Consider the following 24,270-nt stretch of genomic DNA (forward strand, 5'->3'; position numbering starts at 1 on the left):
ATAAGATTTGAACAAATGAAAAGACATATAACTTTTTGGAAAGCTCAAAATTCTAAAGACTGTCACTTTTCTCTAACTTTATCGATAAATATAATATAATCCTAAACTATTTAAGCAGAATTGAGGGGAAGGCGCTATACAAGCTAATTTTAAGGTCTCACAGAAAAGTAAGCAAACAAAAATAGTCAAAAAAAGTATGAGAATGATGATGGGTGATAGTGCTATCAAATAATAAAACATACAGAGCTATGATAATAATAGCAGCAGCATAGTACTGGCACTTAATAGACAGATCAGTGGAACAAAACAATGTCCAAAATATATCAAGATTTTATTTAATTAATTTATTTTTTATCCTTACCCAAGGATATTTTCCCCATTTATCTTCTGATAGAGTGAGAGAGAGAGAGAGGAAGAGAGAGAGAAACATCGATGTGAGAGAGACACATCAACGGGTTGCCTTCTGCATGACCCGACCAGGGCTGGGGACGAATTGCACCTGAGGTACATGCCCTTGACCAGAATCGAACCTGTGACTCATTGGTCCGCAGGCTGACGCTCTAACCACAGAGCCAAACCCACCAGGGCTAATTTTTCATTTTTAATTATTATTTTTTTAATCCTCACCTGAGGATATTTTTCCATTGATTTTCAGATAGAGTGGGAGGGAGGGAGAGAGGAAAGAGAAAGAGAAATATCAATGTGAGAGAGACACATCGACTGGTTGCCTCCCGCATGATCCTGACCAGGGCCAGCGATCAAACCTGACTGGGAATCAAACCTACGACCCTTCAGTCCATGGGCTGACACTCTAACCATTGAACCAAACCGGCCAAGGCTGAAACTAGTAGGTTATACATCAATTACACCTCTATTTAAAAAAATAATAATTACAAAAACTACAAAGGGAGATTGCTGTTCATTAATCAGATTGGGAAAAACAAAAAAGTTTGACTATTCACTATTGGTACAGGTATGGAGAAATAGACACTCAGAGATAATGCTGATAGGAATATAAACTCTATAACCTCATTGCAGGGGCAATTATCAATAAAAATTCAGAATATATGTACCTGTTGTCCTAGCAATTTCACTCTTTGAAATTAGTCCTATAAGTAAATGCACACATGTACAAAATGATCTAACGCAGTGATATTTGCCATCTCATCTTTTGTAATAGCAAAACAGAAAAACCTAAATGTCCATTATTAGAGGTCTGGTTAAGTAAAATATGGCATGGTTATCTAATGGAATGCTCTAAAGTCATTTAAAAAAAAAAAATGAATGAATCTATAATAACCAATATGGACTCCCACAGAGAATCTCTCTTAAAATACACACACACAGCCCTGGCCGGTTTGGCTCAGCGGTTGGAGTGCTGACCCTTGGGCCACAGAGTCGCGGATTCAATTCCTGTCAAGGGCACGTACCTTGGTTTGGTTTGGTTCCCAGCCCTGGTAAGGGTCGTGCAGGAGACAACCAATTGATGTGTCTCTCTCATGTCAATGTTTCTCTCTCTCTCTTTTCCTCATACTCTGCCTGAAAAAAAAAATACACACACAAAAGGGGAGGAAACCTATGCTTAAAAATTTAATAAATAAAAAGTTAATCAGTGGTATATTTAATTTAGACAGACCTCAAATCTGGAGTGAATAGACTCAGGAAGAAAAACCCCAAACCAGCCTTGGTTTAAAAAAATAAAAGCAGCAGCTATTGAGAGTGGGAACAAACGAATGGTTTTATTGTTTGTGTTCCTAATCTGACCATTACTAAGGAAAGGCATTTTGAACCAGCTTTAGAAAGAATAAATTTCTGGCATCTTTAACTCTGACTTTGAAAATAAGATAATGATCATTTCATTACTTGTTACCTGAAAGTAAAATAAAGTTAATGGGACAAACCAAAACTTCAAAGTAATTTTTTATTTTTTTCCCCCTTTAATGGAACCATCACCAATGCATTTATTTATTCACAAATTGTATCTAACCTTTAAATTTGAATTAAGAAAGCATTTCCTCTCAGAAACTGACTTCATACTCACCAAGGTAATAGATCCTGTCTGAATGAGGCCCATCTGGATCATTCCTCTTCACAAACATAAAATCATGTGGTGCCTTAGCCATCATGTAGCCATGATATTTTCTGGTATCAGCAAGCAGCTTTTTAAGCTGACTCCAGGAATATCGCTCAACATAAAACGGCTCCAATTTAGGCCGATCCCCTGATTCAATATTCTCCTCACACTCTGCAGTTTCAAAGATCTCAACACCCAGCTGTTCTGTTTCCATTGCTGCTGCCATGTTGCATTTTCCTAGAAAAACAAAGCACATGAAGTTGTTCTCAGGCCTGTCTTCTCTTATATTAATCAGAATGACAGTCTGATAGGGACCCTCACAAGCCCCGCCCACTGCAAGAAAAAGTGCTTTTCAGCAGTTACAATGCAATCTAGTAAGAAAAGCAATAGCTCCCCTTCTCTGTATTCGGTTTTAAAATGAGATTTTGTAGAAATTGAGGTCTTATCTATTTCACAGTGACTATAAATCCCTTTGGGAACCTTTGTAAAGGGCTCTCCTTAGGTATCTCTTGCCAAAATTCCTTTTTTCTTTCCCACACTGGAAGGAAACAGGCCATATGCCAATTGGCTGTTATGCTCCATCCAAGAGCATGTCAATAGTGAAGCTAAATGTGCCAAGGGAGTTAAGTGCTTCTGCACTTTAAAAATGACACATTTACTAATGTGCACTTCTTCAGTTAACAGAAATAATCATGACAGAAATAATCATAAACAACGTGCTTTCAATAATCTTTCCAGGGCACTTACCCCAGATAATATAAATACTGTTTCCTTGTCATTGAAATTCTAAGCAACAAAAGACTTAACTAGCTGGTACATTTTTCTCTGTCTTCTGCTACTCCCTAGACATCACAATCTTATGATCACTCTGGTGATTCTATACTACAAGGAATTTATATGACTATTATTACAGATTATATGTTTTACTCTCCTGATTAAATGAGAGAAAAAAAATGTTACTATCTTCAAGTGACTTTAATAGTTGAAGTAGTCTGTCCAGCTGGTATGGCTCAGTGGTTGAGCGTCCACCCACATACCAAGAGGTCACCAGTTTGATTCCTGGTCAGGGCACATGCCCAGGTTGTGGGCCCGATCCCAGTGGGAAACAAGTAGGGGCAGCCAATCAATGTTCTCTCCCATCAATGTTTCTATCTCTCGCTCTCTCTCCTTTCCTCTCTCTCTAAAATCAATAAAGAAAAAAAAAAAAAAACAGTTGAAGTAGTTGATACAAAAAGCAACTGACGCCCTGGCAGATGTGGCTCAGTTGGCTGAGCATTGTCCAGTGCACTGAAGGATCGCAGGTTCATTCCTAGTCAGGGAATATGCCCAGGTTTCAGGCTCAGTCCTGAGTTGGGGTGCATATGGGAGGCAACCGATCGATGTTTCTCTCTCTCTCTAAAATCAATAAGAAGCATATTAAAGACTTCCAGTCAAGATGGCGGTATACCTGCCTCCTCCCACAACCACATCGAAATTAAACTAAAGCCCTGGCTGGTATGGCTCAGCGATTAGAGCATAGGCCTGCAGACCAGAGAGACCAGGTTCGGTTCCCACTAAGACAGTGGTTCTCAACCTTCCTAATGCCGCGACATTTTAATACAGTTCCTCATGTTGTGGTGACCCCCAACCATAAAATTATTTTCATTGCTACTTCATAACTGTAATTTTGCTACTGTTATGAATCGCCATCGGGAATATGTGTTTTCCGATGGCCTTAGGCGACCCCTGTGAAAGAGTTGCGACTCACAGGTTGAGAACCGCTGCACTAAGGGCATGTACGTTGCAGTTTGTCCCCGGCCCCAGCTGGGGTTGTGCGGGTGGCAACCAGTCGATGTGTCTCTCTCACATTGATGATTTTCTCTCTCTCTTCCTCCCTCTCCCTCTATTTGAAATGCAAAATTGTTCTTGGGTGAGGATAAAAAAAAATTACAACTACAGAACAATCATTCAGAACTACCTGAAATCAAGCTGAATGGAAGTCCTACAATTATGAAATTAAAGAAGAAGCCACATCAAGACTGGTAGGAGGGGCAGAGGTGTGGACAGGCTGGTCCCACACTCACCTATGGCAGATAAAAATCTGGAGGATACCTCAGCTGAGAAGGTCCTCCCTGAGGAGTGAGGGGACCCCGTCCCAAACCAGGCTCCCAGCTCAGGGTTCCAGTACTAGGAAAAGAAGTCCCCATAACTTCTGGCTATAAAAACAAGCGGTAACTGAGGCTGAGGGGGGCTGAGGCTACTGGAGCAGGTACTTATTCAGACTTGCTTCCTCTGAGCTCAGAGCAGAGACAGCTTGAAAGGAACCAGAGACACACAGGGTAGAATTAAGCTGTTTGGCCTTAGGACAAGGGCAAGAGAGGCAGCTTTCTCTCTGACAGACACACAGAGGAGTTGGCCCCTGCAGAGGCCTTTGTTGCTTTGGTGAGCCTTTCCCCGAGGGCAGCAGATAGCAGCCTTTTCTGGGACTCCAGCAACCTGGCTTACACTGTTTGCCCCAACCTGGTGATTCCCTGAGGCCCTGAGCCATCCAACGTTGGACCCACCCAAGCTGTTTCCAATGGCTTTACCACAGGATTACCCTGTCTTGGATCCTGCTTCAGATTTTCCTAAAATCTCTCAAACAAGCAGCATCTGGTCTCACCAAGCCCCATACCTCTCGTTAAGTGGCACCAGACCTGGCACTAGAAGCAGCCAGTCTTGGTTCACAACTTGGCGTTTCCTGGGCACCTCCAAGCACAGCATAAGCAGCAGCCATCAGTAGATCACTTTGTAGCTTATGCCGGGTGGCCCTGGATAGAACACAGGCAATGGCTGACCTTGCCCCAGAGCCAACACACCCAGTGGACAGCTTCAGACCACATCGAAGCATCACCACTCAACCACTGCCACAAGTGACACACTCAATGAGTAGACTAAGAGGGTAACAGGGCCCTACTGGTGAGTCTTGCTCTGTGTGGGCCCCTACACAGCTGATCCTCCAAGGTAGTCAGAGGACAGTGGTCAGAGGGCACAGTTAGTCCTTGCAGCTGATCAGCCTGAGTAAATCCCTCCCACTGATGTGCCAACAGCAATGAAGACTCAATTACATCAGAAGGGTATATAATCCACACGAGGGGTGAACCTCAAGGGCCCAGCTTGGGTGATCAGGGAGGCTGTGCAACAGCCTACAACAACAGACCACCCTACGAAACCTAGGAGACGTAGCAATTCTACCTAATACATGGAAACAAACACAGGGAGGCAGCCAAAAATGAGGAGACAAAGAAACATGTCCCAAATGAAAGAAAAGACCAAAACTCCAGAAAAGAACTAAATGAAATGAAGATAAGCAATCAATCAGGTGCAGAGTTCAAAACACTGGTTATAAGGATGCTCAAGGAACTTAGTGAGAACTCCAAGAAACTTAGAACATCAACAACATAAAAAAGGACCAGTCAGAAATGAAGGATGCACTAACTAAAGAGTAAGTTACAGAGAATCCACAGTATAGTAGGTAAAGCCAAGAAGCAAACCATCAATTTGGAATATAAGGAAGCAAAAAACACCCAGCAAAAAGAAACAGCAAAAAGAAAAAATAATCCAAAAAAATGAAAATAATATAAGGAGCCTGTGGGACAACTTCAAGCATACCAACATTTGCATCTTGGGGGTGCTAGAAGGAGAAGAGAGAGAGCAAGAAATTGAAAACCTATTTGAAAAAATGACAGAAAACTTCCCTAACTTGGTGAAGGAAACAGACATACAAGTCCAGGAAGCACAGAGTCCCAAACAAGATGAACCCAAAGAGGTCCACACCAAGACACATCATCATCAAAATGCAAAAGGTTAAAGACAAAGAGAATCTTAAAAACAGCAAGAGAAAAGCAGTTCATTACCTACAAAGGAGCTCCCACAAGACTGTCAGCTGATTTCTCAAAAGGAACTTTGCAGGCTGGAAGGGAGTGGCAAGAGATATTCAAGGTGATGAAAAGCAATGACCTACAACTAAGATTACTCTATCCTGCAAAGCTATCATTTAGAATCCATGGTCAGAGTTTCCCAGACATGAAAAAATTAAGGAGTTCATCACCACCAAACCAGTATCATATGAAGTGTTGAAAGGTCGTCTTGAAGAAGAAAAACAAATACGAACAATAAAATGGCAATTAATACATATCTATCAACAATTGAATATACAAACAAAATGAACAAGCAGAACAGAAACGGACTCATAGATATGGAGAACTTTTTGTTGCTTGCAGGATAGGTGGGGGCTGGGGGAATGGGTGAAAAAGATGAAGGAATTAAGTAGTACAAATTGATTGTTAGACTGCTGAACCTCAAAGAGAAGGGGGGGGATAAGATAAACCAAAGAACTTCTATGCATGTATGCATAACCAATGGACATAGACAATAGTGTGGTGAAGGCAGGAGAGCGGGATTGGGGAGGAGGGGGTCAATGGGGAAAAAAAGGGGTTACATCTGTAATACATTCAACAATAAAGGTAAGTTAAAAAATAAAAAACACATTAAAAACCCTGAAAAACTCCACTTTACACTATTTGTGAGATGAGAGAGGCAAATAACATCTTAGTATTATTATGAGAATATCCTCAACTTCAATGACCTCCCCATGAAAAGGTCTCAGGGACTCCCAAACCACACAATGGAAACCACTCCATTAGAACTATTGGATAAAATTATACAATGCATGGGATGTGCTTTAAAATATCCAACAAAGCCCTGACCGGTTTGGCTCAGCAGTTGGAGCGTCGGCCTGCGGTACAGAGAGACCTGGGTTCGGTTCCTGCTAAGGGCACATACCTCGGTTGCAGTTTGTCCCCGGCCCTGGTTGGTCGTGCGGGTGGCAGCCACTCGATGTGTCCCTTCACATCGATGTTTCTCTCTCTCTCTCTTCCTCTCTCTCCCTCCCACTCTATCTGAACAAAAAATGGAAAAATGTCCTTGGGTGAGGATTAAAAAATATATATATATATCCAACAAAAATAACATTTTAAGTGGTAGGACTAGAGGAAAAAAGAATGGCAGGATGAAAATAATCGCTGAAGCTGGGAGGTAGTTACATTAAAGTGCATTACACATTAAAAAAAAAACAACAAAAAAAAAAACAGCCTGGCTGGGGTGACTCAGTGGTTGAGCATCGACCCATGCACCAAGAGGTCACTGGTTCAGTTCCCAGTCAGGGCACATGCCCAGGTTGTGGGCCAAATCCCCAGTGAGGGGCATGCAGGAGGCAGCCAATCGATGTTCTTCCTCATAGATGTTTCTATCTCTCTCTCCCTCTCCCTTCCTCTCTCTCTAAAATCAATAAAGAAAAATTTAAAAAAAAATTTTTTAAATAACTTTAAAAAAAGCAATTGACATCTATATTATCAATGTTTTGATAAAAGTCTGAGTTCAATTTACCAGTTCAATTCCCAAGCAGTGTTAATATTTCATCTATTAATAATGTTTCTTTTCATGTTACAAATCCAGAAGAGGATGTAGTTTTCCTTTATCTATTTCAATATTAAAATGCAACAGGAGCAAAGTATCAGAGAAAATAACAAGCAGTGTTATTATAAGCCATTGTGTGATATTCTGACATGCATTATTCATTACCAAAACAGAAGCAACATAAACAAAAATTCTGGTACAATCCGCTACTGAACTATTAAATGTCAAAAACTTGTGGACTTGGGAGACTGCATTTATGTAAGCAAATGAACAACAATCAATACATGGTATATATTTAATATGCCTTTCCTAAAGTTCAATTTTGCAGGTTACCAAGAGTTCATGGTAAGAACTACCAAGCACATAGAAAAAGTAATTAGGTTTAGGTTGTGAATTAGCTCATCAGGCATGCATCATGGCATGCAAAATAAACTAAACTGTGTGGCCAGAATATTGTGTCTTTTTTTCATACTCCAGTGAGTTGTACTACTATTTTCAATGTAATAGTAGCAAAAGTGGCCAGAAAAGTCATTCAAGAGCTTTATCATGTATACAATGTGTAACATTATTATAACTTTATATTAGTATACAACTTGTAATATTATTACAACTGGGCATTTATCACCAATGATTAAAATCCAAACAGCTTAGCAGAGAAAAATCATTTAACTCAACTGGTATTCAGCACACTGATATTAAGTGGCAGTACATGACAAAGGTGGTTATTTGTCCACCTAAAAGCTAGTTTGGCCAGTTTGGCTCAGCGGTTAGAGCGTCGGCCTGCGGTCCGGAAAGACCTGGATTCGGTGTCCGCTAAGGGCGCGTACCCCGGTTGCAGTTTGTCCCCAGCCCTGGTTGGTCGTGTGGGTGGCAGCCACTTGATGTATCCCTTTCACATCGATGTTTCTCTCTCTCTCTCTCCCTCTTTCTTTCTCTCCCTCCCACTCTGAACAAAAAATGGAAAAATGTCCTTGGGTGAGGATAAAAAATAAATAAATAAATAATAATAAAAAAAGCTAGTGTAGGCCTACTGTCAAATGTGTCAATGAATATGGCCTTTTGTTTGTTTTGTTAATCCTCACCGGAGGATATTTATCCACTGATTTTTAGAGAGTGTGGAAGAGAGGGAGGGAGGGGGTTAGGGAAACATCAATGTGAGAGAGATACATCTATTGGATGCCTCCTGCTCAAGCCCTGACCAGGCTGGGGGTCAAACCTGCAAACTAGGAATGGAACCCACAACCCCCCAGTGCTCAGGCCAATGCTCTAACCACTGTGTAATACCAGTCAGGGCAGATCTAGCTTTATTTTTAATGGAGCAAGAGAAGCAGATACATAAAATGGCTCATTATTCTCAACTCCCCTTGGATTAAATTTGGAACTTCATCTCCAAGAATAGGACTAGGGAATAGAACAGGGAGCTAAGCAGACAGACGTTTGAAGTCTTACTGCCCAGCTTCTTGAGTTATCATTAACTTGACTGATATCTCTACTATGTAAAAGTTGCGTTAGCTTGTACTTAAATAAAATTATTAGTATTCCTAAACTGTAAAGTCCCTGAACTATTTCTCTGTCTTTGTACACACAAACATATTTCACAGTTCAAATGACACTACTACTCCATGTTTATGGTAAATGTATATCCTGCATTTCCTAAGATAAGTTTTAGTAATTCACACAAATGTGTAACTAAGTGATTTAACTTCTAGATTTCTGTAACACCTATACATACAGATAAATTCTCAAAATACATGACCCAAATTTTACAATTTCAAGAATGAGAAAATATGGTCAGGCCCTGGCCGGTTTGGCTCAGCGGTTAGAGTGTCTGCCCAAGGACCGAATGGTCTTAGGTTCAATTCCTGGTCAAGGGCATGTACCTTGGTTGCAGATTCAATCCCCAGCCCAAGTAAGGGTCGTGTGGGAGATCACCATCAATGTGTCTCTCTCTCACATTAATGTTTCTCTCACCCTCTCTACCCTCCACTCTATCTAAAAATCAATAGAAAAATATCCTCAGGTGAGAATTAACAACCAAAAAAAGAGAAAGAAAATAGGGTCAGCATACATTCTCAGCACAGAGCATACATTTCACTATCCCCATCTACTTCCTCACTTAAGGCCCTTCCCTGGTGCTTACCTGATTGTATTTTCATCTGCTCAGATCTCTTCCACATTCAAAGAGATCTTTTTGAAGTGACTTAACTTCAAGCATAGATCCTTCCACTCATTCTGCTCTCTTCTCATAGGAGTCTCTCCTTTTCTCACCATCCAATCCTATTCACCAAGAAAGTGAAATAAGATATAAGGCTGCTGATAATTATTTAGATGAATCATATGTGACCAAAAGATTAAATTTTAAAAGTCTCTTGCCCTGGCCCGTTTGGCTCAGCGGTCAGAGCATCGGCCCCGTGGACCAGAGTCAAGGGTTTCATTCCAGCCAAGGGCACCGTACCTTGGTTGCGGTTGTCTCCAGCCCCAGGGGCCGTGCAGGTGGCAGCCAATATGTGTCTCTCTCACATCAATGTTTCTCTTTCTCTCTCTATTCCTCCCTCCCTCCTCCCACTCTATCTGAAGATAAATGGAAAAATATCCTCAGGTGAGGATTAAAAAAAAAAAAGTCTCAAAATAGTACTTTAATACAGAATTATTCTTTTCGGTTAAAATATAATGCTGAATTATTTTGTATCTGCATTTTAGATTATTAAAATTATGAAAGTATTGCCCTGCAGGTGTGGCTCAGTGGACTGAGCCTCATCCCACAAACTGAGCAAGGTCCCAATTTGATTCCTGGTCAAGGGCACATGCCCAGGTTGTGGGCTTGATCCCCTGTGGGGGGCATACAGGAGGCAGCTGATCAATGTGTCTCTCTCACATCGATGTTTCTATCTCTGTCTAAAAAATCAATGAAAACATATTAAAAAAAAAATCTCGGTGGCCCTGGCTGGTTTGGCTCAGCGATTAGAACGTCAGCCCACAGACCAGTTGCGGGTTTGATTCCAGTCACAGTTCGGTCCCTGGCCCTGGTCGGGGTTGTGCAGGAGGCAATTAATTGATGTGTCTCTCATTGATATTTCTCTCTCTCTCTCTTTCCCTCCCACTCTAAAAATAAATGAAAAAAGATCCTCAGGTGAGGATTAAAAAAAAAAACAACTGTGTGTGTGTCCATCTGCCCATCCATCCACCCCACCATCCATCCACCCCACCCACCTTCCCTCCCCAAATAAAAAAAAATTATGAAGTTATTTCAGAAATACAATCAAAAGAATATCCTAACAATAGTATTAATGTGACACCTAGACATACATTAAAAGTTACAGAAAAGCTTTAAAAACAATAAAAGGCATACAGATGTGAGGTTATTCATTGGCTATTGCAAATCCTCAAAAATGACAAACGATTAAAAAATTAATTTTATGGTACTGTTCCTCTGTCTTACATAATACATTTGTATTATTTTACACAGCACATTTTGAGCTGGTTGGAGACAGAACAGACTCAGTAGAATAACCAATAAGAATTAAGAATAGGCCATTTTTGTGGAAAGGGAACTAACTTGCATTTAATAATTTAAGGTTTTCACAAGATAAAGAATGTACTATCCATTTTAAATGTGTTCCACTTATGCTTCTTTCCTTTCCACATGGAAAGAGCTAAATTAGGTAACTTTTCTAGAAAAAGAAGCGTATGGTTGTTTAAATTATGGCTTAGTAAAAGGAAAATAAAGGAGGATTTGTGATTACATCTGTTGCTTTATCAGTTTTAATTCTGCTCTGCTAGCCCAAGCTGGTGGTGCTGGAGAGAGAGGTGGTAAGAAAAGTTCAGTAGCAAATGAAGGGAAAACGGTGACATTATGACAGCACCGAAACAATATAGGAAGATGTCAAGACACCTCCCCATGCACTATAAGCCCCTCAGAGAATAGCATGTGGGTTAGAAAATAGCTTCATTCAGGACTCCTGAACTTGGACCCACTGAAATATCATATCTTAATTTTTAATCCAAGGACCAAATAGTCATCCACGTAAACACCCCAAGCCTCACTGAAATCTAGCTATTTCACTCTTCAGGGTCCACAGCTAGTCGAAAGGTTCATTATCAGACAGTGGGCAAGGATTTTGAAAGCTATGAATGAGGAATGTCGAGACGGGGGACTGGGGAGAGTCCAAGTCTTAGAAGTCTTAGGAGGAAAATGTGTAATAAGAGGAATTTTAAAAAGGAAAGTATCCTGCCCCAGGCAAGTGAAATAGAATGACGGGGCTAGTAAGCAGGGAAGGGAGGGGAATCGACCTAGCGTGAGGCAGTAGAGAGAAAAGAACACCAGTTGGGAAACGAGAAAATCTCAGTCCAAATGCGATCTACCACTGCTGGGCTTTAGGCAAATCCCTTCGCCTCTGCGGGCTTCCGATTCTCATCTGTAAGCCCGGACAATACCGGCTTCCAGCCCCGGCGAGGTTCACTTAAGATAACGGACGTGGACGTGCAAAGGCCAGCACCCAGCGCTCAGGGGGCGCCTAATGAACGTTGGTGGACTCGGAATTTCGGAGCCTCGGCTTCCTCTTCCGGCAAGGGGGCCCCGCCACAGTCTCTGGCCCGCGCAGAGCGGGCCGACCGGGGAGCGCGCCGGGCGGCTCCTCGGCGAGGCGGAGAGGGCCCGGGTGGGCTGGGGCCCAGGCCTCGCGGGCGAAGAGGAAGGAGAGGGGGCGGATACAGCACCTTCTCCCCCACGGCCCCGCCCGGACCGTCCCGACGCGTGTTACGGTGCGGGCCTGCGCCGCTTCATGCCGCGCCGCCTCCTCTCCCGACCCGGCTGCAGCAGCTTCCTCGGCGACGGCGCGGGTGGGAACCCAGGCGGAACGCGGCACCTAAAGGCGGCGGCGGGGACGGATCCCAGGGCTCCCGCGGCTTTGGCACTTCCGGTTCCTCGCGACCCTCCCTTCGACCAGCGAAGGCGTAGCGGGCGAAGAAGGGCGCCGCTCCCTGCTGGGTGGGGTCCGTTACGACAGTGCCTTCTCGTGGCCGGAGGAGCGAATGGGGCGTGGGAAGGAGACTGGTGTGGGGTGGGAGACAGATGAAATCCAGAAATGGACGAGTGATTAGCAGGATATCGCAGGACGTCACAGGACGAATAGTGGCTCGTCTCTACTCATCCAGTTTTTGCATTCAAATATATATCGAGTACCTGCTCTGTGCCTGGCAGAGTTGTAGGCACTGAGATTACAGGTAGGAGCAAGCTAGCCCAGAATCCCTACCCCTTCATGGAGATTATGTAGAGAGAAAAAGGAGTCAGGGCCCTGAGGATCATCTGAGTGTCTCATTGTTATAGTGAAAAGAAACTTGGAGTTAGAAAACTTGGCTGGAGTGCTAATTACTGGTCTACAGCAGATCTTGCTATCTCTCTTTTTTTTTTTTTTTTTTGGTGGTATGTGCCCCTAGCAGGAACCGAACCCAGGACTCTCTGGTCTGCAGGCTGACGCTCAACCAATGAGCCAAACTGGCCAGAACAGATCTTGCTATCTCTTTGAACCATGATTTCTTTATCTGTGAGAGAGACATAATATGTCACTTCGTTGCAATTAAGGAAAACTGTGTGTGTCACACTAACATAAAGATGGAGAAACTGGGGCCCGGGGTAGAGAAGTGAGTGACACTTATTATAATTAGAACCAGAGGCAGGTCCCTTGACCCACAATTTCTTTCCTAGTCCACACAATACATTGGCTGAAAAAGAAAAAGAGCCTGGGCGATGACTGAGGAAGTGGAAAAGCTGGGCCTATTTCTGTTATGACAAGAAACCATGTGTCAGAGGTGTGTGTCATTAGGATTTATTATAATAGCACTAATAAAAGATCAATTTGGCCCTGGCCGGATTGGCTCAGCGGTTAGAGCGTTGGCCCATGGACCAGAGAGACCTGGGTTCAGTTCCCGCTAAGAGCGCGTACCAGAGTTTCAGTTTGTGTCCGGCCCCTGTTGGGGTCGTGTGGGTGGCAGCCACTGGCTGTGTCTCTCTCTCATGTGGATGTTTCTCTCTCTCTTCCTCCCTCTTTCCCTTCTGCTCTATCTGAAGATGAATGCAAAAATGTCCTCGAGTGAGGATAAAAATTAATTAATTATTAATTAATTTGTAAAAAGATCTATTTGGGTGCCATTTCCACTCCTCAGTATGTAATTATTCACTCTGGTTAAATGAGTCTTACCTCAGGTTTGTTTTTTGTAGCTGAGCTCCCCTTAAAGAAAGGTACAGCCACATACACACAATGAAACACTACTCAGCTGTAAGAAAGAAAGATCTCTTATCCTTTGAGACAACTTGGAGGGACCTGGAAAGTATTATGCTAAGCAAAATAAGCCAATCAGAGAAAGACAAATACCACATGATCTCACTTATTTGTGGAATATAATGAACAGGAAAAGCTGATGAACAAAATAGACCCAGAGACATAGAAAGGAGTATGGTTCAGACTGAAAAACTTCAGAGGGGGGTAGAATGGGAGAAAGGAATGGGATAAACCAAATAACGTATATGCATGTATGCGTAACCAATGGACATAGACAACAAAGCTTGGGTGGGGGGATAGGGAGGAGGGTGTCTGGGGAGAAAATGAAGAAACATCTGTAACAAAAACAAACAAACAGGCTGCTTCTTGAAAAAAAAAAGGTACAGCCATTTTCACTGGAAATTTGAATTTTCTGCATGTAATCCAAAAGTCGATTTTAAGGCTTTGAATGCCCATGCACATTCTAACAAAATACAGTGAAATATCCTACACTTTATTTCATTCATCCAACAAGTGTTTATTAACTCTCTGCCACATGCCTATCATTGTTCTAGGAAATGGGGCTACAATAGTGACCAAAGTAGGCAAACCCCCTGTCTTATACAGTTTACTTTTTTTTCTTTTCCTTTATTGATTTTAGAGAGTAAGGAAGTGAGAGGGAGCGAGAAATAGAAACATCGATGAGAGAGAACATTGGCATGCCCCCCTACTGGGGATCAGGCCCACAACCTGGGCATGTGTCCTGACTGGGAATTGAACCGGTGGCCTCTTGGTGCATGGGTTGATGCTCAACCACTGAGCCACACCAGCCGGACTAGTTTACATTCTAATAAGAAGAAAAAGACCTTCTGAAAAAAAAAAAATATATATATATATATCTTTATATATATATATATAATTTTATGGATTTTAAAAAACAAACACCAAGGAGGTAAAGGACTTGCTTAAGTCACACGGCTAATTTTGGATTGAACCAGATCTGAATTCAGATTTCATGGGTTTTGGTCTTATTATCTTTCTGTGTGGCAGGCTCAAAAAGCCTCAAACCCTGAGAAAGCTGAAGGGGAAAATCTCCACCATGCACCCTGGCAACCTTGCATGTATCCATATAGGCCTCATAAGGAAAGGCTTGAACCAAAGCATATCTGAGTGTTAGCAGAATGTCTTGTGATCTTTCCAGAACAGGAGAAGATAGGAGGCTTTGAGGACCTTAATCAATCAGCAACACATACTAATATCTTCCTGGATTTAGAGCATGACCCAGATCAAAGGAAGAGAAAACTCTGGCTTCCCTGAAGGGCATAACTTGCTGGATAGCACTGCCTGCACCACGTCCACCCAACAATAAGCATCATTCTTTCCATTTGAATTTAGTGCGGACACAAGTTTTTGACATCGTTAAAGAAATACCCACCAATAATCCCACTATCCTACCATAAATTTTACCTGTTTTACATATGCAGCAGGGCCACATTTTCAAATGACATACAGATGTGCACATACATTTAATATGCTTAGTTTTTCTATTGTTCAACCCAACCTGTATTTATATGATCTATTTCACATTGTTAAGAGCTGGCTACGTGTCTGACAGAACGTATGTTCTTGAGTCAGAGACTCAACCTCCCCCACAATCTCAAGGAATTAGGCTTGCATTGTGTTTGTGCAGTACGGGGTTAAGTGTGACCCAATGTCTTGATGTCTTGAGTCAGAGACTCAACCTCCCCCACAATCTCAAGGAATTAGGCTTGCATTGTGTTTGTGCAGTACGGGGTTAAGTGTGACCCAATGTACCTTGAAATACCTGAGATAACACACTGGGTGTTCCTGGGTGCTCCTGCTATCTGCAAGGCAAACTAATTCTATATAGCATTGTTATAGCCCTGGGCATTATATTAAGAAGATCCTGCCTGGCAGGTGTGGCTCAGTGGTTGAGCGTCAACCCATGCACCAAGAGGTCAACGGTTCAATTCCCGGTTAGGGCACATGCCCAGGTTGTGGGCCTGATCTCTAGTGGGGGGCATGCAGGAGGCAGCCAATCGATGTTCTCTCTCATTGATGTTTCTATCTCTCTCTCCCTCTTCCTTCCTCTCTCTAAAAATCAATAAAGGAAAAAAAAAAGATCCTATTTTCTTATATCACTAAACTTTTGCTGTGAGGTATAAAAGGCATGTAATAAAGGATATCGAGGCTGATCCTGCTGAGGACACTCCTCCTGATCCCATATCTGTGTCGTCTTCATTCCCACCGCTCAAACTCAGGGACTCTGCTCTCCAGGCTGGTTCCTGGCATCACGTAATAGTAAAAAGTATGATCTTGATTAATTCCAGGCAAAGCCAGTCATACAATTCAGGATCTTCCCTGGTGGAAAAGATGATGACCAGTCCTGGTCTACGCCAGGATCTGCTAAGATGTCCTTTCTCCCTGCAGTAGTGGTTTGAATAGTGTCCTCCCAAAATCCCTGTCCACCCAGAACCTCTAATGAGATTTTTCCCATTTATTTATTTATTTTTGTTACAGATGTTTCTCCTTTTTTCCCCCCATTGACACCCTCCTCCCAATCCCACCCTCCCCCACAGCATTGTTGTCTAAGTCCTTGTTTATGCATATATGCATATAAATTCTGTGGTTTATCTCTTCCCTCCCCCCACATCCACCTCTTCTGAGATTTGTCAGTCTGCACCCCACTTCCATATCTCTGAGTCTATTTTGTTCCTCAGTTTATTTTGTTTATTATATTCCACAAATAAGTGAGATCGTGTGATATTTGTCTTTCTCTGATTGACTTGTTTTGCTTAGGATAATACTCTCCAGGTCCTTCCATGTTGTCTCAAAGGATAAGAGATCTTAACTTTCTTACAGCTGCATAGTATTCCATTGTGTATATGTACTACAGCTTTTTTTATCCATTCATCTGTTGATGGGCACTTGGGCTGTTTCCAGATCTTAGCCATTGTAAATAGTGCTGCTATGAACATAGGTACATATATTCTTTCTGATGGTGTGTCAAGCTTCTTAGGGTATATTCCTAGAAGTGGCATCACTGGATCAAATGGCAGTTCAATTTTTAATTTTTTGAGGAAACACCACATTATTTTCCATAGTGGCTGCACCAGTCTGCATTCCCACCAGCAGTGTGCTAGAGTCCCCTTTTAACTCCACACCCTCACCCAGCACTTGTTGTTTGATGATTTGTTGATGACAAGTGTGAGGTGATATCTCACTGTTGTTTTAATTTGCATCTCTCTGATGATTAGTGATGTTGAGCATTTTTTCATATGTCTCTTGGCCATTTGTATGTCCTGTTTGGAGAAGTGTTTATTTAGGTCTTGTGCCCATTTTTTAATTGGGTTCTTTATCTTCCTTTTGTTGAGTTGTATGAGTACTCTATATATTTTGGAAATTAACCCCTTATCTGATATATCATTGGCAATTATGCTCTCCCATATAGTGGGTTCCCTTTCCATTTTGATGGTTGTTTCTTTTGCTGTGCAGAAGCTTTTTAGTTTGATGTAGTCCCATGTGTTCATTTTTTCCTTTGTTTCTCTTGCCTTACTTGTATCAGTGAAAAATCTGCTGCGTGTGATGTCTGAAATTTTGTTGCCTACATTTTCTTCTAGGATTTTTATGGATTCATGGGTCACATTTAAGTCTTTTATCCATTTTGAGTTCATTCTTGTATATGGTGTAAGTTGGTCGTCTAGCTTCATTTTTTTGCATGTAGCTGTCCAGTTTTTCCAACACCATTTATTGAAGAGGCTGTCTTTTCTCTCCTGTAGGCGCTTGCCACCTTTGTCAAATATTAATTGACCATAATGACTTGGGTCAATTTCTGGGTTCTCTGTTTTGTTTTATTGATCTATATGCCTGTTCTTGTGCCAGTATCAGGCTGTTTTAATTACTGTGGCTTTGTAATATAACCTGATATCCAGTATTGTGATCTCTCCTGCTTTGTTCTTCTTTTTCAAGATTTCTGTAGCTATTTGGGGTCTTCTTTGGTTCTCTATAAACTTTTGGAGTGTTTGTTCTTGTTCTGTGAAATATGTCATTGATATTTTGATGGGGATTGCATTGACTCTACAGATGGCTTTAGGTTGTATGAACATTTTAATGATGTTAATTCTTCCAATCCATGAACAAGGTATATGCTTCAACTTTATTCTATCTTCCTCTAGTTCTTTTTTCAGTGACCTGTAGTTTTCTGTAAAGGGGTCCTTTAGTTCTTTAAGTTTATTTCTAGGTATCTTAAATTTTTTTGCCACAATGGTAAATGGGGTTGCTTTTTTAGTTTCTCTTTCATTGAGTTCGTTGTTGGTGTACAAGAATGCCATCGATTTCTTTGTTTGTTTGTTTGTTTAACCCCCCCCCCTTTATTGGTTTTAGAGAGAAAGGAAGTGAAAGGGAGAGAGAGATAGAAACATCGATGAAAGAGAACATTGATTGGCCACCCCCCACATTCCCCTCCCCTACCCCCCACTGGGGATCAGGCCCACAACCTGGGCATGTGTCCTGGCTGGGAATCGAACCGGTGATCTCTTGGTGCATGGGTGGATACTCAACCACTGAGCCACACCAGCCAAACGCTGCCGATTTCTTGACGTTAATTTTGTGTCCTGCTACTTTGCCAAATTCATTTATTAAATCTAGTAGATTTTTGATGGAGTATTTAGGATTTTCTATGTAGAGTATCATGTCATCTGCAAATAATGACAGTTTCACTTCCTAATTTCCAATTTGGATTCCTTCTATGTTTTCTTCATGTCTAATAGCTGTGGCTAAGACTCCCAGTACTATCTTAAATATGAGTGAATAGAGTGGGTATCTCTGTCTGGTTCTTGTTCTTAAAAAAAATGTTTGTAGTTTTTGCCCATTGAGTATGTTGGCTGTAGGTTTTTCATATGTTGCCTTTATTATGTCAAGATATGATCCCGCTATTCCCAAATTGCTGAGCATATTTATAAAAAATTGGTGCTGGATTTTGTTGAATGCTTTTTCAGTATCTATTAATATGATCATAGGGTTTTTAATCTTTCATTTTGTTTACATGGTCTATCATTTTTATTGATTTGAAAATATTATACCAGCCTTGAATCCCTAGGATGAATTCCACTTGGTCATGATGGGTAATTTTTTTGATGTATCGCTGGATCTGATTTGCTAATATTTTGTTAAGGATTTTGGCATCTGTGTTCATCAGGGATATTGGCCTGTAGTTTTCTTTCTTTGTAGTGTTTTTATCTGGTTTTGGAATTAGAATTATAGTAGCCTCATAAAATGAGTTTGGAAGTCTTCTGTCTTCTTGGATTTTTGGAATAGTTTGAGGAGAATGGGTTTTACATCTTTGAATGTTCGGTAAAACTCCCCATGAAGCTGTCCGGGACTGGGCTTTTATTTGTGGAGAGTTTCTTGATTACATCTTCAATTTTCTTAATCTGTTCAAGTTTTCTCTCTCTTCCCAGTTCAGTTTTGGGAGACTGTGTTTCTAAAAATTTGTCCATTTTGCCTAGATTGTCCAATTTGTTGGCGTATAATTGTTCGTAGTATGTTTTAACGATCCTTTGTATTTCTGTGGTGTCAGTTGATACTTCTCTTTCATTTCTGATTTTGTTTATTTGGGTCTTCTCTTTTTATTTCTTGGTGAGTCTGGCTAAGGGTCTATCAATCTTGTTTATCTTTTCAAAGAACCAGCTCTTTGTTTCATTGATCTTTTGAATTGTGTTTTAGTCTCTATGTCATTTATTTCTGCTCTGACCTTTACTGTTTCTTTCCTTCTACTTGCTCTGGGTTTTTCTTTTTGTTTACTTCCTAGTTATTTAAGTTGTAGGGCTAGAAAGTCAATTAGAGCCCTGACTGGTTTGGCTCAGTGCCTAAGAGTGTCAGCCTGCAGACCACAGAATCCTGGATTCGATTCCGGCCAAGGGCACAAACCTCAGTTGCGGTTCGTCATGGCAACCGATCGATGTGTCTCTCTCACAGCGATGTTTTTCTCTCTTTCTCATTTCCTCCCTCTCTCCCTCTTGCTCTATCTGAAGATAAATGTAAGAATAGCCTCAGGTGAGGATAAAAAAAAATTAAAGTAATTGTTAAAAAAAAAAAGAAAGCCAATTAGGAATTTTTCTTTTTTATTGAGGTAGACCTGTAGTGCTATGAACTTCTCTCTCAAGATTGCTTTTGCTGTGTCCCATAGATTTTATGTTGTTTTGTGTTCATATCCATTGGTTTCCAGGAAGTTTTTCATTTCTTCCTTGATCTCCTTGGTAACCCATTTGTTGCTTAATAACATGCTATTTAGCGTCCATGTGTTTGAATGTTTTTGCGTGCTTTAGTTGTAATTGATTTCTAGTTTCCTGCCACTGTGTTCTGAGAGGTGCTTGATATGATTTCAATCTTCTTGAATTTGTAGAGATTTACTTTGTGTCCTAACTTGTGGTCTATCATTGAGAATGTCCTGTATGCACTCAAGAAGAATGTATATTCTGCAGCTTTGGGGTGAAATGTTCTGTAAATATCAATTAAGTCTAGCTGATCTAGTTGGTCATTTAAGGACTGTGTGTCCCTGTTGATTTTTTGTCTAGAAGATGTATCCAGTAGTGTTAGTGAGGCATTAAAGTCACCCACTATGATTGTATTGTTATTGATCTCTCCTTTGAAGTCCTCCAAAAGTTTTTTTTTTAATTTTTTTTTTCTTTATTGATTTTTTTTTTTTTTTTTTAGAGAGAGGAAGGCAGAGGGAGAGAGAGAGATAAACATCGATGAGAGAGAACATCAATTGGCTGCCTCCTGCATGCCCCCCCCCCCCGAGTATTGGGCCTATAATCTGGGCATGTGACCAGGAATTGAACCAGCAACCCCTTGGTGCATGGGTCAATGCTCAACCACTGAGCCACACCAGCCAGACCTTCAGAAGTTTTTAAATATATTTTGGTGCTCCTGTATTTGGTGCATATATGTTTACCAAGGTTATACCCTCTTGTTGGATTGTACCTTTTAATATTATGTAGTGACCTTCTTTGTCTCTTATTATGACCCTCAATTTGAAGTCTATCTTATCAAATATGAGTATTGCTACACCAGCTTTTTTTTGTCATTTTCATTTGCCTGGAAAATTTTTTTCCATTTCTTCACTTTTATTCTGTGTGAGTCTTTTTTGTTGTGAGGTGGGTCTCTTGTAGACAGCATGTATATGGGTCATGTGTTGTTATCCAATCAGCTACCCTATGTCTTTTTTTTTTTTATCCTCACCCGAGGATATTTTTCCATTTTTTGTACAGATAGAGTGGGAGGGAGAGAGAGAAACATCGACATGAAGAGACACATCGAGTGGCTGCCACCCGCACGACCAACCAGGGCCGGGGACAAACTGCAATCGAAGTACGTGCCCTTAGCGGGAACCGAACCCGGGACTCTCCAGACCGCAGGCCGACGCTCTAACCGCTGAGCCAAACCGGCCAGGGCAGCTACCCTATGTCTTTTGATTGGGGCATTTAAGCCACTTACATTTAAGGTTATTATTGATAGATACTTATTAGTTGCCATTTTTATTTTATGCCTATGTTCCCCCCCCCTCCCCCTCTCTCTTCTTTTTCTTACAGCAGTCCCCTTAGCATTTCTTGAAGTGCTGATTTCGTGGTGGTAAATTTCTTTATCTCTTTTTTGTCTGCGAAGCTCTTTATTTCACCTTTAATTTTGAATGAGAGCCTTGCTGGATAGAGTAGTCTTGGATTCAGACCCTTGCATTTCATTACTTTTTATACTTCATGCCATTTCCTTCTGGCCTGCAGTGTTTCTATTGAAAAATCAACTGACAGTCTAATGGGAGCTCCCTTGTAGGTAACTTTCTGTCTCTCTCTTGCTTCCTTTAAGATTCTTTCTTTGTCTTTAATGTTTGCCATTTTAATTATGATGTGTCTAGCTGTGGGTCTTTTTGGGTTCATCTTGTTTGGGACTCTCTGTGATTCCTGGACTTGTGTGACTTCTTCAAACAGGTTCTCTATTCCTTTCTCTGAATCTTCTCTTTCTGGTACCCCTGTGATGCAAATGTTGGTATGCTCTGTGTTATCCCAAAGCTCCCTTAAACTCTCCTCCTATTTTTTAATTTTTCCCCCATTTGCTGCTCTATTTGGTATTTTTTTATGTTGTCTTCTAACTCACTGATTCTGCCTTCAACTTCTTCTAATCTACTATTTAACCCTTCTAAAATATTTTTCATATCAGCTATGTCATTCTTTTTTTAATCTTCACCTGAGGACATGTTTGCATTTATCTTCAGATAGAGAGGGAAGGAAAGACAGAAACATCAATGTGAGAGAGACACATTGACTGGCTGCCATGCACACAACCCCAACTGGGGCTGGGGACAAACTGCAACTGAAGTATGTGCCCTTAGTGGGAACCAAACCCAGGTCCCTCAGGTCCACAAGCCCACACTCTAACTGCGGAGCCAAACTGACCAGGGCAGCTATGTCGTTCTTTATTTCCTCTTGATTTTTATCCATAGTTTCTACCTCTTTTAAATATTTTTTTTATTGATTTTAGAAAGAGAGGGAGAGAGAGATAGAAACATTGATGAGAGAGAACATCAATGGGTCGCCTCTTGCACACCCCCCACTGGGGATTTGGCCCACAACCTGGGCATGTGCCTTGACCAGGAATCAAACCAGTGACCTCTTAGTGCATGGGTCAATGCTCAACCACTGAGCCACACTGGCTGGACTTTATCTCTTTTTTTAAGCTGATGTAGTTTCTGCTGAGCTCTCTATAATTCTCATTAAGTTGCTTGTAGTTCTCACTGAATTGTTTGAGCACCCTTAAAATCATTGCTTTGAATTTTTTATCTGACAAATTGCTTTCTTCCATTTCATGTAGTTCTTTTTCTGGTGTTTCCTTCTTTTCTTTCACTTGGGTGTTGTTTCTATGTCTCCTCATTTTAGCAGTCTGGTAGTTCTAGATCCAGTGAAGGATGTTGGGATGTGTAGGTAGGTCAGTGTGTATCAAATAAGTCTGCCGTGCCTCGTAGACTGTTCTGGTGCGTGGCGTCTCTTGCCTGCTGTGGGTCCTGGAGGATTGACTACTGGCAGCTGCTATTGGTTTGTCCTGGTAGACACTGCTACTGGATTGGTTGGCCCCCACTGGAGCCCTGAGTCCCACAGCTGGCAGCTGGGGAGTGCTGCTGCCTGGTGGGGTTCAGCTCCTGCTCAGCCTCTGCTGATGCTGTTGGGGATGGGTCTCAGCTGCTGATCTGTGTAGCTGCTGCCTGGGGATGGATGTCTGCTCCCAAACCTCTGTTGCTGGCTCAGCTCTGATCAGGCTGCTGCTGTGGGGAATGGTGCTGGGCTCTCAGCCACTTGCAGCTTCCACAGCAGGCACCTTGACAACTCCACTACTGCCCACTGGTCTGTGTTGACACAGCGGGGTCCACTGGTCTGATGGTGCCACGTGCACTGGTGGGCTCAGGTCTCTGGGCCCGAGCTGCTTCCTCTGCCTCCTCCTGGAAAAGACCAGGGATCTTCCAAAATGGTGGGGCCTCCTGGCCGTGCAGGGAGAAGCGCCCTGATGAGCCACTGTGGTAGCCAGCTGCTCCCCGTACACAGCACTGGAACCTTCTGCCCCACGTTTCTACACTGCTTGAGGTTGCTCATCCACACTCATGTCAACCCACACTCTCTCTCACACTTGCTTACTCTCTCACACACTCACTCTCTCTCCGGTACTGCCCGCTGCCATCTTCCTTCAATTCCGAGATATTTTTAAAAAAATAATTTTTCTTTATAAATTTTAGAGATAGAGGAAAACAGAAGGAGAGAGATAGAGACATCGATGAGAGAGAACATCAATTGGTTGCCTCCTGCATGCCCCTCACTGGGGATCAGGCCCACAACCTGGGCATGTTCCCTGACAGGGAATCAAACTGGTGACCTCTTGGTGCATGGTTCAACATTCAACCACTAAAGCCACACCAGCCAGGCTCTAATGAGATCTTATTTGGAAATAGGGTCTTTGCATATATAATTAGTTAAGATGAGATCATATTAAATTACAGTGGGCCAAAAAATCTAATGAATGGTCTTTTTTGGGGGACCTTGATAGCCTCAGCACGTGCGCTCACAGCCTTGGCATTGTTGGCCTGCATCTTATTTAGGCCCTTTTTGTTCTGCTTTTTGGCAAAGCACATGTTCCTTAGAAACTTGGGGTCTACCCCCTTAAGAGGTTCATATCTTTGTGATCGGGGTTTCCTGGTGCCATTTCTGTGCCATTTTCAGGACTGGCTGTGCCTGGTGTGGTTCTTGGACTTGGCCATATCTGCAAAGAAGCCCGTGGTTCCCACATATTTAAGTTTTTCTTTTCTTTTCTTTTTTTTAATCTTCACCTGAGGACATTTTTCCATTTTTTGTTCAGATAGAGTAGGAGAGAGAGAGAGAGAGAGAGAAACATCGACGTGAAAGGGACACTTCGAGTGGCTGCCACCCACACGACCAACCAGGG

The 24,270-nt window shown here is 41.9% G+C and overlaps 1 protein-coding gene across 7 annotated transcripts in view; it reads right to left on the bottom strand.

The window, feature by feature from the left end:
* Positions 1–12,427, bottom strand: part of DPP8 (dipeptidyl peptidase 8) — a 63,289-nt gene extending 50,862 nt beyond the window's left edge. For 4 of the 7 annotated variants that reach the window (XR_004958964.1, XM_036256964.1, XM_036256947.1 and 1 more), the window contains exons 1-2: positions 9,651–9,787; positions 2,042–2,311 (exon numbers count right to left, since the gene is read on the bottom strand). Coding sequence is in view for 6 of the 7 variants with exons in the window: in XM_036256964.1 (XP_036112857.1) it covers positions 2,042–2,311; positions 9,651–9,687 (307 nt within the window). In the remaining variant the exon portion in view is untranslated. Of the gene's footprint in view, positions 1–2,041; positions 2,312–5,949; positions 5,973–9,650; positions 9,788–12,226 lie in introns of those variants that run through there. The other 3 variants (XM_036256934.1, XM_036256940.1, XM_036256959.1) reach the window with 3 other exon arrangements.
* Between the last annotated feature and the right edge of the window lie 11,843 nt (positions 12,428–24,270).

Source organism: Molossus molossus, unplaced genomic scaffold (assembly GCF_014108415.1).
Source record: "Molossus molossus isolate mMolMol1 unplaced genomic scaffold, mMolMol1.p scaffold_m16_p_1, whole genome shotgun sequence".
NCBI lineage: Eukaryota > Metazoa > Chordata > Mammalia > Chiroptera > Molossidae > Molossus > Molossus molossus.